Genomic DNA, 24,261 nt, shown 5'->3' on the forward strand with positions numbered 1-24,261 from the left:
GAATGGCAAGAGGCTGGGTCTCGATCAGAGAGGACTGGGTTCTCTCCTCCTGACACCCCCAAGGGAAGATGGTGCCTCATTTGGTCTCTTTATTCTGATCAAGGCCACACCCTGGGCCCCCCTCCCCACCCTTCATGTTACACCCAGAGGAGAAGGGAGGGGAGCTCCACTGGCGTGTTTTGTGGCTACTGGGCCAACCCCATGCCATTGTTCCTCAGTGTAAGGACCTCTGAAATGAGCTTCTGTGAGCGTCCTGGGCCCACGGAAATACATACACCAATTCTGTTCCGGTCATCTCCTCAGTTCTCCTATCCCCACAGCCACAGCCTGGGCCTGCTGCTTCCTGCTAGGGAATCACTCACAGTGACAGCTGCTAACTGGTGCCCCCGTGCCATCCCGGATGCTAAACCCTCCCGGATGTTCAGGCTACCCCACATGCCTCACCACGCTGCTTTCCTGCTGAGAGTCCTTCAGAGCTCCCATGGCCAGCAGAGAGAAGGCCTCACTCCTTCCACTCGTGCCCACTGGGCTCTGCGTCTTCCTTCCCCGTGCCTCCCTGCCTGGGCACCACACACGCCACTGCTGCACGATCCCTCCTCTTGCAGCAGCCACTCAGAGCCCCCTCCTCTGTGATCTGGGGCCCCGAGAAGCCTGTGCCAAAGTGTGTGCACAGGTATGCAATGGCTCGGCACGTGCATGCCCTGCACACTCGTGTGTCGCTGGCACACCCTCTGCTGCTCAACTTCTGCCCTGCCCCAGCCGCTCCTCATTTCCCTCTCCAGATGAGCCCAGGGCAAAGCTATTACCTGAACGAGTGGCCAGAATGAAAAATTAAATTTCCACTTATCCCTCTCGCTCATGCATTCCCTCCGGACCAGCGGGGCTTGGAGCACGGGGCACGGGTGTGCCCTTCGGGGTGGGTCCCCTAGAGAATGCGGCAGGCACTGGCCGATGCGGGATGAAGAGTGGTGAGGTTGGCTGCTGCTCGGAAATTGCGCGAGAGCACAAGAACAAACAGCCCTGAAAAGGCCCAGGTCACTGAGGGGGCTGAGACGCTTCCCAGGGAGGGACAGGCTAACAGCTCCCCTGGCTCCTGCCTAACTGGGCTGTCAGCAAGAGGCATGTTGTGTCTCTCTTCCAGCTGGAACCCTGGGTGGCCAGGCCCACCCACCCTCTATCTAGCCCACCATCGGGGAAGGTATCACCATGAAAGCCTGAGATAAGTATGATTATCTCCCTATCGGAGATTAGGAAGCTGAGGCTCAGCAAGGTGAGAACTTGCTCAAGGACACACAGCTAAGAAAAGCCAGTATGTGAACACACTCAGGCCAAGTCTGTCCCTCATATGACACTCCTTCCTCATGAGGAGTGGTCCCACTCCTCATGAGGACCCTCCCCCCCCCACCTCCCCCTCGGCTGCCCCCACTGCCCTGGGATTGGGGCTCCAGCAACCAAAGGCTCTTACCGAGCTTCGCTCAGACTTTCTCCAGGTGGGGAGACACGTGTGACTCTGGCCCTCCCTTCCACCTGCCAACCTATGGGAGCCCCTAACCCTAGCCTGAGGGAGGGGCTGCCTCAGTTTCCCCCAGGCTCCTATTCCTGTAACCAGTCTTAGACACAAGGGCAGGGGGTTGGAGAAAACAGTGGCTCTGCCCACCCGCCCCCATTTGGGAGAGGTGATGGATCAGCCCTGAGGACAGGCAGGTACAGCCCCTGGACGGCGTCAGGCTGCTCCTTCTGCAGCTGGGCCTTGAATGTGCACACAAGTGAGGTCTCCCACTCCTGAGACACCGGCTCAGGGCTAGTGAATCCTCAGGGCTGGCCCAAGTCTGTGTCGGGAGCCCAGTAACTGCTGCCCAGTTTTCTATATCCCTGAGGTCACCTCCTGTGCATGTCACTTCCTGTCCATCTTGGCAGCAGCGTGACATGGCTGTGTTCTCTTCTAGCCATTTCCTGTTCCAGCTCAGGTACAATGTTAAAGACACTTCCTCGTGTGAACTTGTGATGACAATTTACCCCTCTATTGACTTGTTTTGATGCTCCCATTAATAATGATAATGATGGCGGTCAGGGCAATAATCACAGAGCACTGGCCACTGATTGATGGACTGACCTGGGCTAGGTACTTGCCCTGCATTATGTGTAATTCTGATAACAGCCCTTCCAAGCAGGCCATATGATCCCATTTTACAGATGAGGGCTTGTCCAGGGTCACAGCTGTCTGACATCCAGCCCATGTGAAGTCTCTCCCTGGAACATCCTAGTCCTGTTCCCCCTTTGCCCTGAGATGTGAGGTGGCTGAGCCCCCTCAGCTGAGTTGACGGAGAGAAAGATGCAGAGAAAACAGCAATTCAGGTGCAGGGCACACGTACCATCGTGGCTTTGGGCTATCTCCCTGCTTTCTTGCCAGTCTCCCTGCTTGAGCCCAGTCAAATCATGCAGGTTTCCTTACGTGCAGGCACGGAGCTTAGAGGAGACAGGCTCCACCTGCAAACTCATCCCCACCGGGCCAGCATCCCATGGAGCGTTCTATTGGCAAATCCAAGGGAAGGCTCTGCCCCCCAAAAGAGCATTACTGTAGACAGCACTTCCCCCCTTCCCTTCTGGAGCCTCCTTCCTGTCCCTGTCTGATTGGGGGTCACCCTGACTGTCTCCCAAACAGCCTTAAATGAAGAAGAGAGAAAAGCAAAGCAAGACCAGTGGCCAGAGCTCAAGGGAGAACCAGAGAAGCAGGAAAAGAAGACACACTTCCTGCAGTGACACAACCCAGAGGTGGGGGACGTGGGAAGTGGAGGAACCCACGGTGGGGACAGGCAGGGGAGGGAGTAGCTTCCTACCTGTGATATTGACCTCCACCTGGCCCGAGCGGGTGCCGATGGGGTTGGTGGCCTCACAGATGTAGGTGCCTGCCAGGCTATAGTTGATGGGTCCCTTGAAGAAGAGGGTTCTGTTCTGGGCCTCCACGCCCTTGGGGAGAGAGCCATTCAGCCTACAGGGAGACAGCACAGGGTTACGACTCTCCAGCCCCAGGAAGCTGTCCCTGTGTCACCCACTTGGCTCCAAGCCCACCAGCCCTGTTGCTGAGTTCAAGTGATAGGCTCTGTCTTGGAAGTAGGAAAAAAAATAATAATCTCTTGCATTTGACAGTTTTATATTATTCAGCTTTTCATGTCTGATGTTCATAGCACTGAAATAAAGGCAGGAGGTAGGTACTGGTCCCATTTAATAGATAAAACCTGAGGTTCAAGGCCAAGGACACGCAGCTAGTCAGGAGCAGTGTGGGAGCTCTTGCCAGCTCTCTGGACTCCTGGTGCAGTGCTCTTTCTACTCACTAGTCATGGCTCCTGACTGTGGGTCTTTGGCCTCCTGGGTAGCTGGTTAACAATACAGATGCCTGGGTTCTGACCCCAGATCCCCTGAAGCAGAAGCTCTGGGATGAAGGCTGGGGATTTGTATTTTAACAAGCCGCTCAGTAATGAGACGGGGATTGTTGTGTTCCGTTTCACTATCCACGTTCTTGCTGGGAATGTCACAGTACTTTTGCATGTGGGGAGCATCCTGGGAGTTTGCCGAGGACAGGGGACCTTTTTCCTTCCTCCTGATTCCAGATGCCACAAAGCAATGACTGTCGAACCCGGCAGCTCTTCGGTCCAAAGAGCTGAACTGGGCAAGCAGGCTCTGCCCACTTGCACCTTGAGGAGCATTTTTTGTTCCAAGAAGTGGAGAACAAGAGCTCAGCCCTGCCAGTGCCCTCTGCTTCCTAGAAAAAGGGCAGAGTCCCCTGGGCAGCCGTTTTCTGGCCACCCATATCAACCGTCTTCTCCATGCCCCCTGCCCCTGTCTTTCTGTCCATCCAGCTCTTCTCTGGGAAGAGCCTTGGCTCAGGCCAGCAGAGCCAGTTGTTGGGGGCGGGCGTGGGGGGTAGACAGGGCCCCCCGAGGGCCAGGCCCAAAGACCATGTGGCCAAGAATGGGGCTGTGGAGCGGCACCCCACGAGCACAGGCGTTCTGGGCTGACTGCTGCCTCTCCCTGAGAATCCGGGGGTGCTGGAGAGAAGGAACAGGAACAAAGAAAGATCTGGGATGCTCCAGAACACTGGCTTCCCTGGGGACACCTCGATAAAAATAAATACTGGGGGTTGGGGTGGGAGTGACTCAGGCTGAATCACCAAAGGAAAATGACAAAACTCTTTATTAGGGAGAGGAAGGGAAGCAGATCACAGGGGAAGCCCCCTCAGGCAGAATGGTGTGTCCCACTGACTCTGACACTCTCAAACACTGTGTGTGTGTGTGTGTGTGTTCTCTCATGTACCACTTCTCACTGGGAAACCTGAGACCAGATCCTAATTTCTTCTCCACCTACGGCTCCTAGAGGTGGTGGTGGTGGTGGGGGTGGCCCGCTGTGGTATCTCCCGCATGACCAGCCAGCCCCGCCAGCCCCACCGCACTCACGTGGTCCAGCGGTACTCAGTGGCTGGGGGGTTGGCATCAGCTTTGCACGTGAGCTTCACGTCCATCCGCTGCAGGTACCAGTTGCCATCAAACCCCTCAATGGTCACCTCGGGCTCATCTGTGGGGCAAGGGATGTTCAAAGAGGGTGTGGTCAGGAGAGTAGGATTTGGGGTGAGGGAGCCTCAGACAGGAAGGAATGGAAGGAGCAGCGACATGGAAACATCTGGAAGGGAGGGAAGCGTGAGAGGGAGGGTGGAAACCACAGAACCCCAGCGCAGAAACAGGAAGGGCATGGGGAAGGAGGAGAGAAAGGAGAGCAGGGGAGGAGGGGGAGGAGAGGCAGAGGAGGGGAGCGGTGAGGTTGGGGGAGAGGGCTAGCGGCGCCCAGCCCAGGGGCCCGGTGCCCGCCCCGGCTCACACTGCACGTTGAGGGTGAGGCTCTCCTTGAAGCGGTCCGTGTGGTAGTTGACGATGCAGGCCAGGGACTGCTGGTGCGCCTCCCTGCTGGGCACCAGGCGGTAACGGCTGATGACCGTCACGGTGCCATTGGGGTTCCGGATCTCCTGGTACTCGGCCTCGCCCTTCAGCCGTGTTTCCCAGGACACCACGCTGGGAGGCTTGCCATTGGCCGAGGTGCAGGTGGCCACCAGGACCTTGCTGTCCTGCCCCTTCTTGGCTCGGAGCACTGCCTGGGTGCCCTCTATCCAGTTGGTGGGTTTGGCTGCAGGGAACCAGAGAGCGCGATGGGACCAGCTCTGCTGCCTCGCCAAAGATGCGCAGGCCCAGGAGGGTGTGGCGCCCGCCAGGCCACGTCTTCAGGTCGCCTTGGCCACCCCTGCCTCTCAGCTGTGCTTCACCAAAGCCACTCCTAGAACTTCTTGCAGGAAGTCCTTCCTGTCTAATGTATGTCCTCCCTGCTCTACAGCTTAGATCCCCCTCCATCAAGCTTGGGCCTTCTTGGAGTCTTAGCGTGTTCCAGCCAAGCCGCTTAAGTGGCTCCTTTCCTTACCACAGTGACTGATGCTTTTGCTGCTTCCTGGCCACCCCCAAAGCGCCCATGGTGGGGCTCCAACCTGAATACTGACCTTCCACTGTGTCTAGAGCTAAGGTCCCCACCCCCCATCCCCAGTGAACTGTGGGGCAGCCTGGCCAGAAGGGACTTGGAGCACCACGCCTGGAGCGGTGGGAGCATGCCCACTCAAGGAGGGTGTCTGGGGCCACTGGGGCACACTGAGGATGGCCAACCCCCCAGGTCTGGACAGGCAGGGATGGGGCTGAGGCCCAGGCCAGCTTACCCATCACGGTGAGATTGAGTTGGCTCTCACGGTTGCCCGTGGGGAAGGTGGCAAACTCGCAGATGTAGACACCCTCATCCTCCAGCTCCAGGTGGGAGAGGCGGATGGTGCCGTCGGTGAAGGAGGGCCGCAGGAATTCCACGCGCTCGCGGTAGGGAGCCAGCACCGAGACGCCCATGGCGGGGTTGTAGATGGCCACGTTCTGCTTGGTGCCATTGGTGGCCTTCTGCCACGTGACCTGGGTGATCTTCACACTGGGCAGCGGGTTGGCAAAGCTGCAGTGCAGCACCACGTCCGTGCCGATGAAGCCATACATGGAGTCATTCACCTGGACCACCTGGGCATGGGCGCCTGGCCGAGGGAGAGAAGGAAGTGGTCAGTGGCAGGCACAGCTCCCTCGCCACCCACACAATTCCCTGCACTCTGGTCTTGTGTTTTATAGCAGTTATTATTCTTTTTACTCTGATTATAAAAATATTAATTACTTGTTATAAACACACTGGGCAATACTGAAAAATATTGAGAAGAAAATGACAACATCCCATGATCCTGTCACTCAGGATAATCTTGAAGGATCGTGAAGGACAATCTTGAGGGTTCTATCTTCTTTCGCTTTTTTTTCTGTATGTATGTATATCCATATAGCCATCTATTTTTTTTTTTTACAAGATCAGATATTGTTCCATAAGCTGCTTTTTCACTTAGTAACATATTATCAGTATCGCTCTGTGATAGTAAATATGTGTCCACACCCTCATTTTTGATGAGGGTCGAATGTGTTGCTTTCCAGGTGGAGCCCCCACCTAGGAGCCGCGAGCGCTTCACCTTGCTGGGCCTCGGTTCCCTCATCTGGTAAATGGGGTGGATAATTCAGTCCTCTCTGCCTCACAGGGTTGCCAGGGGAACCAAGTGGCATGATGGGCGAGAAAGTGCGTCAGGAGGCAGGAAGCTCTGGGTGAGCGTGAGGGCCCACAGTGGCCAGCATTAGGGCCACCCCCGCCGTCCGCTCCCTTGCAGCTGGGTCCCTGTCCCCTGGGGTGTGCTGGGTCAGCCCCTCCTCCCCAGTCAGGCAGAGGGAAGTAGGCACTGCATAGATATCTTAACGTGGCATTCGACGTCCTTGCCTTTTGCAGACATATCTCCATCAGCCGTGCTTTCCAACCACACCAGACTGGGCCCGTCCTCTGAATATGCCACGTTCCCGTGTTTCCGTCCCTCCCTTCTCCCATTTATTCAGCCATGATTTGCTGAGTGACTAGATTGCAGGATCTATTATCAACATCTGGGGCATGTCAGTGAGCAATTCAGTCCCGCCGGCCACGGGTACAGAGCCTATCCATGTCACATTCCAGACTCTTGCTCAGGCAGGTCCCTCAACCTAGATGGCCCTTCTCCTTCCCCACCTGTGGTCAGCCACCAAGGCCACCTCCTTGGGTAGCTTTCCTGATCCTCCCAGCCTGAGCTAACCACTCCGGTGACCTCTAGCACAGCTCTTTCCTGTCTTGGAATGTGGTGGTTGACACATGTGACTCCTCCACCAGACTCTGAACTCCTCCAGGCAGGGTCTGTGTCTCTTCCACCTCTGGCTCCCCAGTGTCCAGCCCAGCAGCTGACACATAGTAGGTGCTGGTAAATATTTGTTGCCAGACAAATTGCAATTGCAGCCAAGAGAGTAGAGATTTGCAAGAAGGAGTGATTGGTGGTCTCCCCACAGACTGTTTCCTCCCATCTAGAATGTCTCCTATTTCAGCTTCCTTACCCCTGAACTTGGCTTGGCTCCCTTCCCTTGGGGTAGCCGTCCCGGTCACTAGGCTCTGCCCTCCAGCTCTCTCGAGCCTTGCCAACTTCCCACAAGCTGTGTCCTTGTTGTCATTAGCACACATCTCATCCTTGTATCCTTACTTCACCCAATTTATTGAGCACTGTCAATAATATCAATGATGCCAGGCCCCGAACTGGCTCAAGGCATGGGGGATGGCCTAAATGGTCCCCCCAAGGGGGTTTGGGACCCAAGAGTGGGAATTGGGGCTTACACTTGTCCCCTCTGCATGATGGAGATACGGGGGCAGCACAGGTCCCTCGGGGGGCTCCCATGGTTGGTCAAATGAGTTGCCCCCCCTCCTCCCCTTGGGAGGACACAGGCCAGGTCTCTCTAGGTCACTGAGGTATCCCCGATGCTTAGCACACAGTAGGTACTCAAGAAATGCTCACCGAATAAATCTATCTTTGGCCCCACCAAGCCAGTGGTGCTCCCATGCCCTGACATGTCCCTCCCCTACAGCCCTCCTAGGCCCAATGGGACTGTCTCCTCCTGCACCCTACTGGCCGTCCCCTCGGCCAGTCTGTGGGGTGCTCTGGAGCCGGTGCTGCCTGGGGCAGGGGCACCGTGGGATGGCAGGAGTTTGATGGGAGAAGCATCCAGCCGCATCAGCACAGTGGGACCTGGCCAGCCACTTCCCATTCTGGGGCCTGTTTTCCTCCTCTGTAAAGGAGCAGGCTGGACTCCCCGATCTCAGTGGTCCCTCTGGCCCTAACTGTCTGATGGCTGCCCAGCCCAGTGGTGGCCACACCCAGGGAAAAGTCCAGTGGTGAGGTCAGTGGGCCAGACACCCCACACTCTCACTGAGTGGCTGCCTGCATGCAGCTCAGCCCCGGGCTCTCCCCAGCAGGATAACTGGGTGCTCCCTGCCCTTCCCCCAGCCCGTTGGAGACTGCCCAGCAGCTGAGATAATGCGGGCATAATTGGAGCTCTTACGCCACACAAAGCTAGGAACAGGAAAAGCCAGTTGGGAGGGCTTGGGCCACAGGTGGGAGTGGGGGGAGGGGTGTGGGCACCAGAAGCCATCTTGGGATTGGCGCCAGGCTTGGTGGGCCTGCAGAGGGACATGGCCCACCAAGCCCTGCAACCCTGCTCCTCTCATTGGCCTGCAGGTGTGGGGACGGGCAGGGTGTAGCCCCTGGCGCACAGGCTCATGTTCATCTGCTGCGCCTTCAGCAGTGACCTCACCTTTCAGAGTGTGTCAATGCCAGGAGGCGAGATCGCTGCTAGTGGCCCGGGTGTGGAGTGAGTGGGTGCTGTGAGGGGTCCAGGCACCCCAGGGGCCCCCTTGCATCTACCAATGCCTCTCCGGGCAGCAGGCGTCCCCAACCCCTGGTCTACTTTGGGGTGGAGGTGGCTGTTATCTCTCCACTGTGGCTCTCCCATCAGCAACCTCTTGGCAGGGAAGTGAAGAAATTTCCTGCGTTCCCTCTCCCTGGGCACAGAGTGGGTGCTTCTGGCCCTTGCTGTTTTGCCCAGTGATGGGAGGGGGGAGGGTGGGGCAGGGAGGATCTCTAAGGCACAGGGACAGACTCACTTCTGCTCTTCGCCTCTTGCCACAGCTGACTGTTAGCAGGGCCAAGAGAGGTGGCCCTGGGTGGGCACAGGGAGCCCTTGGAGTATGGGGTTTGGGGTTACTGAGGGTGGGAATCCCAGAGTTCTAGAGTTGGGTGGGGCTAGAAGGTTGGCAAAGCCTAAATACTCCCCCTACTCACCTCCTCTTCCCCACTCCAGACTTAGGGACCTGGGACCCCAGCTTCTGGCTCGGGGCTGCCTGTCTTGGTCCAAGGATTCAGTGTGGGGCAGCATGTCCCTTGTTCTTTAGATTGGCCAGACCCCCAGGGACTCTGGCAGGCAAGGTCAAAATGCCTAAGTGAAGGGGAGCAGGGCTCAGCACTGGGAGGAGGGCTGCTGTATGGGGAGGACTCCGAGATTGAGGAGCCTGCTCCGGGGGCAGGAAGAGGGGCATGGAAGCTGGGGACTGTGCAGCTCCTCTCTTGGCCTGTCTAGGCTTCTCCACCAAATACTCCAGCCCTGTCAACCTGAAAACATGCTGCCCACTCCCACCCTCTGAAGGGCTGTTCCCTCACCACTCACTCAGGGGCAGTTCTGTGGGGCTGTTAAAAGCCGGGCAGTGTGGGTTTGCATTCCACCTGCTGTCTGGCCTTGGGCAAATGACTTAACCTCTCTGAGGCTCAGCTTGCAATGAGGTTGCACATCTGCAAAATGGGGATTTTAATAGTTAATATCTGTCCTATGGCATTGTTGTAAGGATTAAGCGAGGGGACTACATGGCAAGCTTAGAAAGCAGCACTTAGCACAAATTAAATGCCCAATAAATGTTAGGTGTCATCATCATCACCATCACCACCGCCACCATCATCTTTCATCTGTGAGGCAGTAGGCCTCCCTCCCTCGGACTCCATTCAACAAACACTTATTGAGCACCTACCCCACACTGGGCACTGCACTGGGTACTACTGGGTCCCTCTTCCAGGATGCCCTTGTGACTCCCAGCCTTTCCTACTCAGCTGACACCTCTCTTCATATCCCAAGAGCATATAGCATTAATCTGCACCCCTTTGTTCTCTGCTTCCTGGCAGATGTGTCTAGTCTGTCCCGTCTCCCAACATATCGTAAGCCCCTATAGGAGAGGAAAGGGGCAGGCTTGGCTTTGGGTTAAGTCACCCATGTCACACCAGGGCTTGGTGAGTTCCCTGCTGACTCTCATTCCCCAAGCAGTTAGGGCTGGTCCACAGAATGCACTCTTTCTCCGTCCCCAAAGGTTCCTTATTGCACAAGAAGCAGAGGCTGGCCCAGATGTGGGAACTGGGACCACTAAAGTGGTAGCATACTGGAGCTCAATGGACCATGCAATCCATCATTTACAAAGTCCAGAGGGGTTGGGTCACTTGCCCAGGGACACAAAATAAGCAGCACCCAGCCCAATTCTCTTCCCACCCTGCCACAAAAACAGACTCTGGCTCAATCTAACTCCCTGGGGCCTCGTTCTGGGTGGTGCCCCTCCCAGAATGCAACCTCAGTACCTCCATCAGCCCTTGCAAGAAATGGCGCAAACACTGGTTACAATACAATGGCCATTGTGCCTGCAGGCCACCCTGAAGTCCAGCAACTGGGTGTCAGCTGATGGGTCAGAAACAGGGACTCTGAGGAGCCCAGGTGGGGAGGGAGGGAGGGTGGGGCCAACCATGGGGACTTGTGCTCTCAGCGGAGGAGTTCCTGCAACCCTGGGATACCAAAGCATGAGTCCCTGTTTCCAGACCTCAAGCACTGCCTGTATGCTCCCTGACCACCCTACGAGCTCCGCGCCCTGGGACCCAGGCCCTGGGGTTTGTGCTCAAGCACCTCGGTTTCCCCACTAGAGCTCAGGTTGGGCAGTTCAGGCCGCCCAGCTTCCCAGAAGTGCTGAGCCAGCACAGCAGGCATTGGGCCGGCCCCGCGAGACGTAGACGTCCAAAAGCCCGAGCTCAGCAACAAAACACAAAGGCTCCTCAGTTGCGGCAGACAAACCTGCTCCCCAAGGCCTGCCTGCCATGGAGCTAATCTGTAGGCCGGTGCCACAGGTTCCCACGCGGTGGGTGTGGCATGCTCTGCTCCCCTCGTACCCACTTTCAGTGGTTTCTCTTATTGCCCTTTTAAACCCCAGACCCCTCTCATCCTAGCCAAGAGTGCAGGAACTGGGCCCAGGTGGGTGGGTGAAAGAGGGGTGCCTAGGTGAGACAAGGGCGGGTCGGGACTTCCTGGCGTGGACCAGCCCTCTCTAGCCCCTCCTGTCCTGAGGCTCTGCTAGGCGCCCTCAGGTGGGTGGGCAGGGGTGGCAGGCCTGGCCTGGAGCAAAGTGGCAGCACCTTAGAGAGAGGGAGTCTGTGCACGCGTGTGCACGTGCATGTGTGCACACACACATGTGGGTGGGGGGCCATGGGATCTCCTCATAAGGGTCTCTGGGAAATCAATGTCCTTTGGGATCCACCTCTAGGGCTCTCCAGGGATGCTCCCCTCCCACCCCCAGGAACTGGCAAAGGGGAACAGGATGTCCAGTGAGAAGCCAGCTAAGTAGTAAGCGGGAATGACTCACTCACTGGGGAGGGGTAGGGCCTCCAGCTGAAACCCTGCTGAGTCAGCACAGTGACCTAAAGGTTACAGGCCCCCTCCTCCCAGCGCAGCCACTTCCCCAGATGTCAACTCCCAGGGCTGGCAGCCCCACCTGGGAGAGAGCTGGCCAAGAGGAGAGTGAAATCAGGAAGGAATCCCCTTTCTAGGGTCCCCCCCTCAGAAGGTTTTGCCAATCAGCATCATCTGGACCTGATCACTCTGCCAGCAAAACCCACATGGACTTCTCACTGAAGTCCTCTGAACTTGTCCGGGCTCTTGTCTATGCCCCGGGCACAGTTCTACATTAGCCTGGGAGCTCCCCAGTGCCCAGGCTGTGTCCCTGCCTCCAGACGCCCTCTACACCCAGCACGGGTCCAGCGTGCCCCAGGCCAGTGGGCTCAGTGAGGAAGCAGAAGCAGACCCAGCGGAGCCGGTTCCTGTCCCAGCAGCCTAGCGGCCCCTCCCCAGGGCTGGGCACAGCATGAAGGCACGAGGGCCAGTCTGGACCCAAGCCGCCCAGCATCTCTGCTTCCATCCCCGGCCTCCATTAGGGCAGAGACTTTGGCCTGGGAGATTCCCTCTGGGGCAGTGCCTGCTAGGACTGTTCCAGGTGTCTTGGGGCCTTCGGGCCCTCCACACCCCCTATCGGCAGTGGTGATAACATCCCAGGAGCCCACAGCCAGGGGCTAATTGCTACCGTCCAAGGCAGGCGCCTCCGCCCCTCCTCTGGGGTCACAGAAACTGCAGATGTTTTCCTCCTGTCTGATGTGCCCCCACTCCCCACACAGAGCGGGTTAATGACCAGCTGTGGGGCTGGCGCCGGCGCCTTGGGCGGGTGAGCGCAGTGCGTGGGAGAGGAGGGGGCGCGGCAGCCTGGGAAAAGCCCCGAGAGAGGGAGCCGAGGCAGGAGCCCCGTCCAGACAGGCCAGGCCAGCCCTGCTCTGCTCTCTTGGCAGTGCAGAAACCCCGGGGTAGCGGCAGCGATGGGGGTGCTCTGGCAAGTCCCATCTCTCTCTGAAACCTAGCAGGACAGGTTGGGGGACAGGGATGAATCAGGGAGCTGAGTTTTGCCTTCTCCCACTGAGAAGCAGGTGTCTGAGGACACCTGGGCTGCTCTCCTACAGGCTGTTTCACGCTGCTGGCCCCACCCCCAGGGCCAGGGCAGGGCCGGTCCTCAGCCAGCCCCTGACTCCACCAGGGTGCTCAGGAACATGGAGACTCTCTGCCCGCCCTGTCCCCTCCATCTCTAGCCCTCAAGGCGTCACTTCTCAGTCCCCTGTACCTGTACATGTACTCGGTCCTGCAGGTCCAGGTGGTGGAGAGAAAGGGTACCTGCTGGGAATTGGCAGAGGTGGCTCTGGTCCCCACTACTTGGTCACTGTTCCCCTGTATGGCCTTTGGTATGGCCACTTTCCTTGTCTGTAAAGTGGGTGTGTTGACCCTGGTGACCCCGGAGGATGACTGTACTTTGGACATGACCTGCCCAGCTCTCTCTGTCCTAAGTCTGCACCGTCCCTGATCATCCTCTGGGAACCTGGCTACCAAGTGGCTGCTCTGCACCTGTATGCTGCCCAGCTCCTCCAGGAAGACCTCCCAGATTAAGCGGAATGCCAGGAGAACCCAGGCCACACCGTGGCAAAGCTGGGGCACATGGGGCTCTTCTCCAGCCAAGTAATCACCAAGTCCAGCTGATGCTAGCTCCTAAGTGGCTTCTGAATTCCTCTCCCTTCCACTGTCATGGGTTGGGCATCCCTGCACCCTGAGGGCCCTGTACCTGAGCATGCATCTGTCATATCATTCGTCCCCCCTGCAACACAGGGAAGGCCAGGACTCCCACCAACCCAATGCCTGGCATACGAGAAGCACAGGAGCCCGAGTGGTTGGTGGAGAGGCCCAGAGCCAGCTGAGGGCCTGGGGCAGGCTTAGCCATATCTCAGGTCTGACTGCAGCTTCCTGGTCATACCAGCTGAGGGGCAGAGATGGAAGGGGAGGCCTCGCACCTATGTGGAAGGGAAGCAGGTCAGGATCCGAATCTGGTCCTTCCTCAACTGAGAGCAGGATGTTATACCCTAGCAGGGTGCAGGTCAGCCCGACCTGTTGCCCACTGCAGCCCCATATCCTCTGCTTGCCTCCCAGCTGCCACGTCCTGATTCCTTTCCTCTCTCCTCTGCCCTGGTTCCTAGCACCCAGCCCCCTCTTCCTTCCTCACGCCAGACCATAAGGTGACAAACATTTTTCTCACCCAAGCAAGCTGCAGCCCTGAGGCCCTGCTCCTGAGATCTTAGCCCTGTTTGTGTTTGCTGGTTCCCCAGATGCACACCCTCCCACCACAGCTGGGGGAACTGCTGTCCTGGCCTTTTGAGGCCTGGCAGACCTGGGACCACCTGGCTCTAAGGCTAAGATTCAGGCAGGTCCCACCACCTGCTGCCGATGCCAACACTCTCCGCCCCAGCTGCAGCGAACTGCACTGTCTCACAGCCCGGATTTCCCTCAGCAAATGTGCATTTTTAATGACACTTTTTGGAGTGTAGGCAGCAGCCTCTTTGGAAGGCTAGTGTGGGGGTGGGAGAGGCTGGGGGCTGCCGAGAAAGCAGAGAGAGAATTCCCCAGGCTTCCCCAGAGAACCCTTTAAAAGCTCAGTATTGACATATGCATTGTCTCAGCCCTGTGGGTTCTGTGCGATGTTCGACACCTGCTTGGAAGCAGAGGAACCTCAATCTGCCACGTACCAGGAGGGGCCTGTCGGACCACCCCAGCACCCAGCCCTCCTGACGCCCTGTCCACCCGTGCAGCTGCCTTCTAAGAGGAATAGGGGTGAGGAGAGCTCTAGGGGGTGGGTGGAAGATGGGATAGGAAAGAGATTAAGAGAAACATGGGGTGGGAGTGTATAACGTAATTCCTCTATGAGCCCCGACTTTGAATTCAGATAGACCTGGGTTTGTGTCTGCTGCTTGTTAGCTGGATGCCTTCGGGCAAGTTGCATCCATCTCTCTGTGCCTCGGCTTTCTCATGTATAAAGTGGGAACAATAATAGTACCATTTCCTAGGGCTCATTTGAGTATTAAATGAGATAATTCATAGTGCTCTTAGCACAGTGCCTGGCACCTAGTTATGCTACCTAAGAGGTTGAATTATTCGTGTAGGGGAGGGAACCTGCTTAGAAATGAGGTGAGCTGGTTTCCGTCTGGGCTCTGACAACACACCAGGTGATCCCAAGCAAGTCTCTGCTGTGATAAGGCCACTTCCCCAGAGCCCTACTGACCTGGGAACTCTTAACATTTTGGGCTGGAAAATTCTTTGTTTTGAGGGGCTGTCGTGTGTATTGTAGAAGTTTAGCAGCATCCCTGGCCTCTCCTGGCTAGATGCCAGAATAGCCAATCTCCAGACATTGGCACATGTCCCATGGGGGCAAAATCACCCCCAATTAAGACCACTGTTCTAGAGGAAGGGGTGTGACGCTCAAGCAGGGTGGTGGTGCTCGCGATGGTTGTGCAGGACAACTGCGGCAAGTGGGTGCAGAGGGGAAGGGGGAGCACAGTTGGGGGGATTCCAGTGGGGGATCGTCCCCATTTGTCTTGGGACAGAGGGCCCAGTGGTGGGCAAGAACAGGGGTGCAGGCCTTCCTGTCCGGGGAGCCGGCTCCTGGGCTCTGTAGGAGGAGGCAGTGCGTTGTGTTTGGGGGAGACAGGTGGCGAGTGGGGGGGGGCCTCTGGCTGTCAGACGTGGTTACAGAGCGGGCGTGAGGGAGGGCCACAGACTGGGAGACGGGCGTGGGGAGTGTCGCGGGCACCCTTAGACAGGGCAGGCAGGGAGGCTGCCAGGGCGGGGGCTGGCTGTATTTGGAAGAGCAAAAACGAGGTCAGGCAGCGTCTTCCTTTGCTGGTAAACTGCTATCATTTCGGAAGGATTTTCACCTCATTTGGTTCCTGCTTAAGTGAAATCCACAACATGTGTTCTCTGCATTAGTGGAGTGTTTGTGCTTAATTAGTGGCAAATTCTTTCATATTAAAGTCATTAAGTTTTGCTGTTTGCTCTCCTCAGCCCCGGCCTAGGCTCTTCTGTCTTCCCCTTGAACGCAAACGGGTCTGACTGTGCACGTGCAGGCCGTTCCCATAGTGCCCACGCGTGTGCACGCACACACTCACACTCCCCCTCTGGCAGTTGGACCCTACAGCACCAGCCCTTGAGCCCGTCCCTCCCAGGGCTGGCATCTCTCAGCACCTCCATCCACCCAGGCACCTCCACGTGGAGGCAGCTCTGCTCGGCCCCACCTCCTCCTGCCTCGGGGCTTCCTCCTAGGCAAGGCTTTAGGGTCTGGATCCTGCCTGCCCAGAGGGACTCCACAGTGGGAGGGGCCGCAAAGGGAGAGACCACAGTTTAGGCCGGGGCCCCACTACTGAAGGGGCAACAAAGAGAACACGACCTAACTGCTCAGGAGGTTGTGTCCACGTGTTCCGGGAGGGCTAAGAGCTCGCTGTGCACTGCTGGAGCAGCACTGAGGACGCTGGAGGGATACTCGGATGGGGGCGCTCTTGATTCCCTCCCCCCGCCCCCCAGGAGGGCCTTGGTCCCACCAGCCCCTACTGCTGGGACCTCTGGGTCAATGCTTTGTAGCCACAGCACGGTGGTGCCCCTGAACTCTTGGTCAGGGAGTGGGATCAGTAGCCAGCGCCCTAGAGCAATCTCTTCCCCTCCACCTGCTTCCCAAGGAGCTTCAGCAGGTAGGAGGTGTCTGCCACAGGCAGCGAACCTGCCATTTCATTTCTGGGCAGGACTCACTGGGCTGGACCCAATCAGCGATATTGTACTCAAACTGCAGCACAAGGTTTAGATTAGACAGAACATCCTCGGGCAGGGCCAAACCCCTTCACCATACGGATGGCACAAGAACTGCACCAGGCCTTGGCACAGGGTGCTCAGGGCCTCCTCTGTACCAGGACTTAGGCGGTGCTCGGAGACGGAGCAGCGATGTTGGAGAAGATGGCGGGAGTCCTCTTGCGTGGCCCCTCCCTGGTGAAGCCGCGGCTGGCAATATCTCAGTTGACACACCTGGACTCAGACCCCAACGGGGCAGTCTCTCTTTCCACGCCTCCAAGTTCAGTGCTGTCTCCATCCAAAAAAAAAAAGCTACCCTGTGAGCTCTGCTCCTGGACCAGGGACCTCAGGCTGGAGGGTGGCAATCTTTATCTGATGCAGACAAGAGGGGGCTGGAAACAAGGGGCTGGCAAAGACTTGGGGTCGAGCTTTCTCTTGACTTTTCTCAGCTAGTGTAGCTCCAGGAATCCCCTAAAGGGTCTCCAGCAAGTGGGCTGGGGGTGGGTCAGGGGACAGGTTCCCCAGGCGCCAGCAGACCAGGGCCCCAGGTCTGCTAGGGTACGAGGAGGAGGTGAAACCCCTAGCCCTTGTGTCCCCCTGGCCGATGTGAGAACCCACACCCCACAGAGCAGAGACTTCCCCACGCCCAGAAACCCAGGCTTCTGTCTGGGTAGCATGTGAGCGGGACCCAAGGGCAGGCTCTGCATCACAGGATGCAACAGAGGTGGTGGCACTGGGGGAAATGGGCAGGGAGAGCCTTTTAATGGTCCTTCCATCACTTCAGAAGCCATCCGTTGTTCATGTCCCCCACACTCAACCTGCTTTCTGGCTCAGCTACTACCCTTAACCCCAATTCTCTCCCCTGGCCAAGGTACCAGTGAAAATGAACATTTCTCCCCAAAATATAAGGAATGGCCTTTTGTTGCCCTGGTGCTGGGTCTCCCAAACTCACCCAACCTCTCCGTGAACACCAGCCTTGGCTGTAAGACCCCAACTCACTGTGCCTAACTCAGAGTCAACACACAAAAGCATCCTCCCCAACCACCCATGGAAACCCCAGTAGTAGCCCCCACTAAGGTCTCAACATCAGTGCCCACCTAGACCACAACAAAAACCCCGGTCACAACCCTCACCCTAGTGTTAACCTTCTCCTGCTTCAACCACACATCACTTTCATACCAGCCCTAACCACAGCTCCTCTGGAGCTCCAGGTCTCAGCCCAGCTCAGCGTCACCCTCCAGGGGCAGGACAGCCAGGGCCCATAGTTTCCTTTCCACCTGAGAGTCCCCCGACTTGGAGCGGGCGTACAAAGGTCCTGAGGCTGGGTTTCCGGGGGACACAGGCCGAGCCACTCTGGGGTGATCTGCTTGGCTGGGGCACTGTGTTTCCAGGCTGTGTCTTTGCAGTCTCCCCACCACAGCAGGGCCTTGTAGGCACGTCCTGGTCCCAGGGCTGTCCCTTTCCCCAGCACCCAGGAGGCTGATGGGGGCGGTGTGAGGGCACAGCTTTCCTCTGTCCTGGGGCTAATGCCAGCCTCAGCACTTTCCAGCAGCAGGACCCATGCGCAAGTCCCTAACCTTCCTGAACCCCGGCCTCTTCACCTGGAAAGGGGCCCCAGCACGTCCACCTCATTCTGTTGGGGTGAGGCTGCAGTGAGGGTGCCTGCATAAAATGACCTCCACAGTCCGGGGGGCCTTCTGGGAGCCCTCCTGCCCGGGCCCCTCCGCTCCCAGCACCGGGTTGTCATCTTCCCTTCCTCCCCGGTTCTCAGCAGCACTGAAATCATCCCTTGGCAAACTGCTGAGAGGAGCACATCCCCGCCGCTGTTTCGGCCTGTCCTCTTCCTGCCCTGCCAGGCAGGGGCACGCGGGGTGAGGGGACCTGAGCAGCAGGAGGTGAGAACCCCACGCCCAGCCACTTGCCCCCAGCCTTGCTCGCTCCCCCCAGTTTCCCCCAACACCGGTGGTGCCCGAGTTTCGAGCGTGGGGTCTTTCTCCTCCTCCCCCTCCCCGACCATCCCTCTGCCCAACATGAGTCTATTGGGAGCCTCGCCCAGTCCCGCTTCCAGCTCAGACTTGTCGGGGTTTCAGGAGTCGCTGGGTAGGGGCCGGCATGCCAGGGCCTGCTCCTCGTCCTGCCTCGCAGAGGGAGCCAGCACGTAGGCACAGGGCTCGGCGCCCAGCTGCAAGGCGCAGCCCAGCCTCTGCGGCCACCTGCTCCCGCCTCCCTTCCCATGCCCGTGCCCTCCTGGCCCCGCCTCCCACCCTGTCCAGGGTGGCCCCTGAAAGCCCTTCCACCCCCGAGAATGGGCCCATCCCCTCAAGTGCTCCCCTCCCTCTCCCTGGGAGAGAGAGTCCGAAAGGGTTGGGTTCCCTGCAATGCCCCCCAGTGATGGCAAGAACAGTTAACACACGTATATCACTTACGGCCCTGCCCAGGTCTGAGTGTTTATCTACACGTTAATTCACTTAGTCCTTGCGACAACTCTGGGAGCGAGGTGCCATTACTGTCCCTATTAGAGATGAGGAAACTCAGAGAGGCCAAGGTGGCACAGTCCAGGGCAATCTGTGTGCAGCGGCTCTGCTTGGCACCACACCCGCTCCTCCAAGGCCTCACCCTGTCCCTGTCCTGGCCTGCACCCGGCCAGGGGCTGGCAAGGGCTCCTTGTGGGGAAGGCAGGCACCACCCCCTTCTGCCTCCCACCCCTGGCTCTGGGGAGAGGCTGGGCTTCTGACCCCCACCCCAACACATCCTTTGGGACCACAGGGGCCAGCAGCGCTGGGGCAGCCCAGCCACAGGGACATTTCTGGGGACTCCATACAGAAAAAACCTCTACTCTTCCCCGTTCCCTTTCCCTCCCTGTCCGGAAGTTCAGAGACTTGATGTCCAGTTTGAGCTGTCTTCTGAGGGTGGCTCTTCCACCTGGGACACGCTGGGTGGGGGTCGCCACCTCCCCTGCTGCCTCCTGGATGTGGGGCTGTGGGGACCAGGCATCCACAGATACAATCTCATTTAATCCTCACCACCGCCCCAGTCCCCTCAGCCCCAGGCCAAGAGACGAAGGGGGTGACTGCCAAGCTCCGTCCTTTCCCTAGAAAAGGAAGGTGCTGTTTTTTCTTTCCCTCCACATTTTTTCACCCCGCCCCTCCCACTCCGGCTGTTTCCACCCTGAAGCCAGGAAGCGGCAGCCCTGCTCATGAGAAATCAGCTGAGGCCCTCCAGGCCCAGTCCTCAGGGCTCAGGGTCCCTAGGGGTGCTTGGAGGTTGGCTCTGGCCCCCAAGGTGAGCAGGGTGCCCTGACACACCTCGCGGCCACCAGCCAGCGTTGGACAGCGAGCCGGCTTTCCCGCCAGAGGCTGCTAGGAGAGCGCAGCAAATTAGCTTAACGAGCCAGGCCCGGCTTTAATTGGGGCCCTCTGCTTTGCAGCGCCATCTCCTGCTTTCATTTTTAATGCTGGGAAGGGGGAGGGTTCTTTCTCTCTCTCCCGTGCATTTTTACCCTAGCTAATGGCTCCTTGCTCAGAAAGGACCCTACAACTGCTAATTGGATTTAATTACTGGGGTAATTAATGATTCGAATGGAAAACTGAAATGTTGTGGGTGCATTTTGTGTATAAATAGAGAGGAAAGTCAAAGGGACAGAGAAGTCAGCCTGAGACCCAGGGAGAGTGTGGGCGGGAGGAAGGGCCAGGCTGACAGTCCTTCAGTGGGCGGCGGGCGGGCAGACCTTAGACGGGACTGCCTGGTCTAAGCTCCCCATTTACAGATGAGGAAGTGGAGGCGCAAGGAAGAGCAGCTTGGCCAAGGTTGCAGGAAGTTGGTGGGAATCAAGGAAGGAGGAGCTGCAGAGTCAGACCCTGGAAGAAGAGGGTGGAGAGGTGTGGCTTGAAACTCCCTGGCCCAATAATGTTATCACAGCATCTCAGAGCCTGAGAGCACCTGAGCAAGAGTTATCAGCCAGACACAAGCCTGTAGAAATGTACTGTGGTTGTTCCTCCTGTTGGGGTTATAAAGGCCCTGCCTCGGGGTCACTAGATAAGCAAATAGCACAAATCGAGTCAGGAAGCAGCCAGGTGTAGCAAGAAAGAACAGTGGGAGGCAATTGGGAGCTGGGTGCCCTGGAAGGCCACTGCCTGTGGATCTTTCTCCTCTCTGGGTCTCTTCTTCCTGGTCTACAGGGACTGGGGCTGGATGAGCCTGTGTCTTAAGCTTCCTGATCTTTTACCTCTTTTCTGCATGGCTCACACCCACCTACCCACCAGCACCTGAGCGATGGGGGCTGGGGAGGGTGGGATGGGTGAGGATGAGCTTCTTGAACCTTACAGTGACATACAGACTTTGTACTACGCTGGGGAGCAGGAGCCTGGGGAAAGCAATAGGAGACGAGAAGCAGGTGGGAGAGGACTGGCCATCTGGGGGTGGACGCTTGGTCCACCATCCACTCCAGAGTGGGCCCACATGACCTTTGGTGATGCCTCAAAGCTGAGGGCCCAAATCCATGTGTCCATCCACCAGGTGGGCATCCCGCCCTCTGTGTGCCCCACCGAACACCACTGTAGCTGCTCCCTCACCTCCACCCCTCCCAGGCCCCAACCACACTGGTCACATCACCATGGCAATTTGACTGCCCTTCTGAATTTTTAGAACACAGCCCTTGAGCTCCCTATCCTTAGCTCAACTGAGAGTTTAGGCTCCAACCCACCATTTCTTCTGGAACCATGGTGCTGATAACACTGAAAATAGCAAAGCTTCACTGAGCACTCACTATCTAATGGGTATTACGTTAGGCAACAAATCTCATTCCATCCTCACAAAAATGCTGTAAACTCTGCTGACCCTCCCTTTTCCCCTTATGCTGGGAAACTGAGGCTCAGGCTGGTGAAACGATCTGTCCAAGCCACACAGTTAGTGAGTGGATTTGAATACAAATCAGAACGTGTTACACAAGTCTCCATTTGGGCTCTCCACTGCCTTGGGGCAAATTTAAACTACTTATCAGGTCTTCACCATCTGTCCCTGCCCTTATTCTCAGCTTCCTCTCCTGCCCCTCCCATGTCCCCACCCTCCACACCAACCCCCACCCCGCCCTTTCAACACTCAGGTCCCACACTGCCACCAGCTCTGTCCTCAAGTTCCCACAGCACCTAGCTCTTTGCTCAAACCGCTCTCCTTGGAACACAGCATTGGCTGTGCCAGGAACAGAGACGTGTTCATCTCTGAAGCCCCAGCACCCAACCTAGCAACCAGGGGCCTGGACCCAGCTTTGCTCAATGAACCCCAAGCCAGAGTCAGATCCCAGAGAACAACATGCTTGGGGACGGGAGTCTCTGTTGACTTCTCAGGAAGCTGACTGATCAGGAGGACAGACTCCCTGGTCAGGGCCATGATTATTTGCAAAACGGAGGGATTGTCAGTAAGAGAAAGGCTGAGATGCCATGTGTGTGGGGTGCATTCAGGTCACACCCCAGTGGGTGTGTGAGCCCCATCCTTTGCTACCCTGGCCAGTTCGCCAAGGTGATCCCATCTCTCTCCTCCAGCCCCATTTACCCTGCTGATCCTGGATTCTGGAATAATTGAGAGGAAAGTGCCACCTATTTTGTAGATGTTGAAACTGAGACCCAGAAAGGTGAGGTGATTTACAATAAATTAATTGTAAAAGCTGAAATGAATCCAAGTCTCCTGACCCTTCCCTGGTCCCAAAAGGATGAGGAAGAGGGACCAGGCAGAGACAGGCCCTGGTGGGTGAAGACTGCCGGCCGAGCGTTTGGAGGGCAGGCTGGCTTGGATCAGGGCGAAGGTGGCAGCCCCTCTCCCCATCCCACCCCACCACTGGGCCTCAGCAGCCTGTTGGGGGGGTCTCTTGTTGGTGCAATCAGGAGGTTCTCTAGAGTTCAACCCCGCCTACCACTTTAGGGTGGGGCTGGAGGAGGGAGGGAAGCCTGGAGAAGCAGGTCAAAGCAAATCCTCCCCACCTGCCCCACCCCCACTGAGAATGGGCGGGGCCGGAGCCTGTAGGACCAGAACCCAGGCACCCTGTCCAGACATGTCCCAAAGACACAATTGAGTGGGAAGTGAGGGAGTGAGTCAGGGCCGGGAGGTGAGGGAGAGAGAGGGAGGAGGGGCAGGAGGTCTGTCCCACCTCAGAGGACTTGGGGACCAGGGTGGCAGAAGCCAGAGAAAGGGTGGGTTCTCAGAGTGGGTGGTGTTGGCTCAGTGGGTCTTTGGCCTAAGGCCCCTGCCTGCCTTCCCGGTTACAGGCTCAGGCAGGCCCTGGGAAGCAGGGCTGCTGGCGGCACCCAAGGCCAGGCAGGGCAGCAAGGAGGGAGGCAGCATCTTGCCTGCATTGTCTAGGGAAGAACCGCACTGAGGCCTGAGAATGGGGAGATAGCTGCCTGCCTCACCCTGACAATGCTAGCAACAATCAACAGGAGGCTGGAGGGCTGGCAGTGGAGGTGGGGTGGAGCGCATCCTTTATCTCCCGGCCCCTCCCTCAGTGCTGCCCACCCGCAGCAGGCACAGGCCGGCCCTGGGAGGCAGTGCTCAGGGAGGGCCCCCAGAGTCCACAATGGAGTGGGGGGCAGGGAGGTTCTGGTGAGGATTAGGGCGGGGAGACTCTTTGAACCCCAGAAAGACTGGTGGGAACTGGTTCTTGACTCATAGCAGAGAAAGGGGGGTGGGGAACGGCAGAGGCTTGTGCTTTATTATTTTTTTTTCTTTTATGAGATGTGAACTCAAGCAATTAAAAATCTGCATTTTATTTTACACAATCTGCCCTGCTGTGTCTCTTCATCTTGGCTCCAGCCCTGGTCCCATCAGAACGGCCAGCATTTCACAGCAACTTTTCATCTTCAAAGTGATTAGACAGACTGTGTGTCTTAGTTTTTATAAGGTTTAGCCCCCCCTCCTTTGTAGGCTCCCTCAACCCTAGAAATAAATACTGGTGGACAGTGTTTGTATTTCCTGCCTCCCAGAATTCTAGCAGCAAGTTGTTTTATTTGCACCAATATCGGCTGAACACCTTTTATGTACCAAGCACTGTGAAGTGCTTCTCCTTTAGGATCTTGTATTTTCACTTCTGTCTTCTGGAGCAAGTACTAATATTCCCATTTTACAGAGGAGGAAACTGAGGGCCAGTGGTTAAGAAATTGCCAGGTTGCATGGTTAAAAAGTGGTGGACTCACAACTTAAACCCGAGTCTTCTGGTTGCAGTGTGCTGTGCTCTTTCACAATGACACTGCCCTCTGTTTTTCTTTCTTCTGAATTAGGACCCTCTCCCCTAAGACCGCATTCCAGCTCTGTAGGCAGGCAGTGCCTAACTCACTGGCTTGAATATCCTCAGCTATCAACAAATTTGCTGACGTTACTAAGACTGATTTCCCCAGAGGACAGACAGGGTGGGCTGCAGAAGCTGATGATGACCTAGGTGACCTGCCCAGACTGGGTCTCCTCCCAGAAACTTACCAGGGGCAGAGAAGGGAAAGAGAGCAAGAACTGGGGTTTTGGAGTGGCGAAGTCTCAGCGTGGAGCCAACTGGTGCCCAGACAGGTAGCTGGGGACCACACCTGCCCAGGCCCTGCCCTGCCTGACATGCTGCCCCAGGCACCAGTTGGCAAAGGCTCCCAAGTGGACTTGAGCAAGAAAGTTCTTGGAAAAGCAACACCCATGCCTGACCCTCTTGGCCAGGTGGCAGCAGATGGAAGTCATGCCCTGCCAGAGTTGGGGCCTGAGCCTCTGGACCGTCCCAGTTGAGAATGGCTGCCATACACTA

The 24,261-nt window shown here is 57.3% G+C and overlaps 1 protein-coding gene across 2 annotated transcripts in view; it reads right to left on the reverse strand.

Annotated features, from left to right (window-relative positions):
* The window catches only part of NECTIN1 (nectin cell adhesion molecule 1), an 85,808-nt gene that overhangs the window by 31,727 nt on the left and 29,820 nt on the right, over positions 1–24,261 (reverse strand). For both annotated transcript variants that reach the window (XM_076002586.1, XM_020286747.2), the window contains exons 2-5: positions 5,747–6,097; positions 4,870–5,172; positions 4,452–4,569; positions 2,838–2,989 (exon numbers count right to left, since the gene is read on the reverse strand). In XM_076002586.1, the coding sequence (XP_075858701.1) occupies positions 2,838–2,989; positions 4,452–4,569; positions 4,870–5,172; positions 5,747–6,097 (924 nt within the window). The remainder of the gene's footprint in view (positions 1–2,837; positions 2,990–4,451; positions 4,570–4,869; positions 5,173–5,746; positions 6,098–24,261) is intronic.

The sequence above is a fragment of the Microcebus murinus genome, chromosome 4, assembly GCF_040939455.1.
Source record: "Microcebus murinus isolate Inina chromosome 4, M.murinus_Inina_mat1.0, whole genome shotgun sequence".
NCBI lineage: Eukaryota > Metazoa > Chordata > Mammalia > Primates > Cheirogaleidae > Microcebus > Microcebus murinus.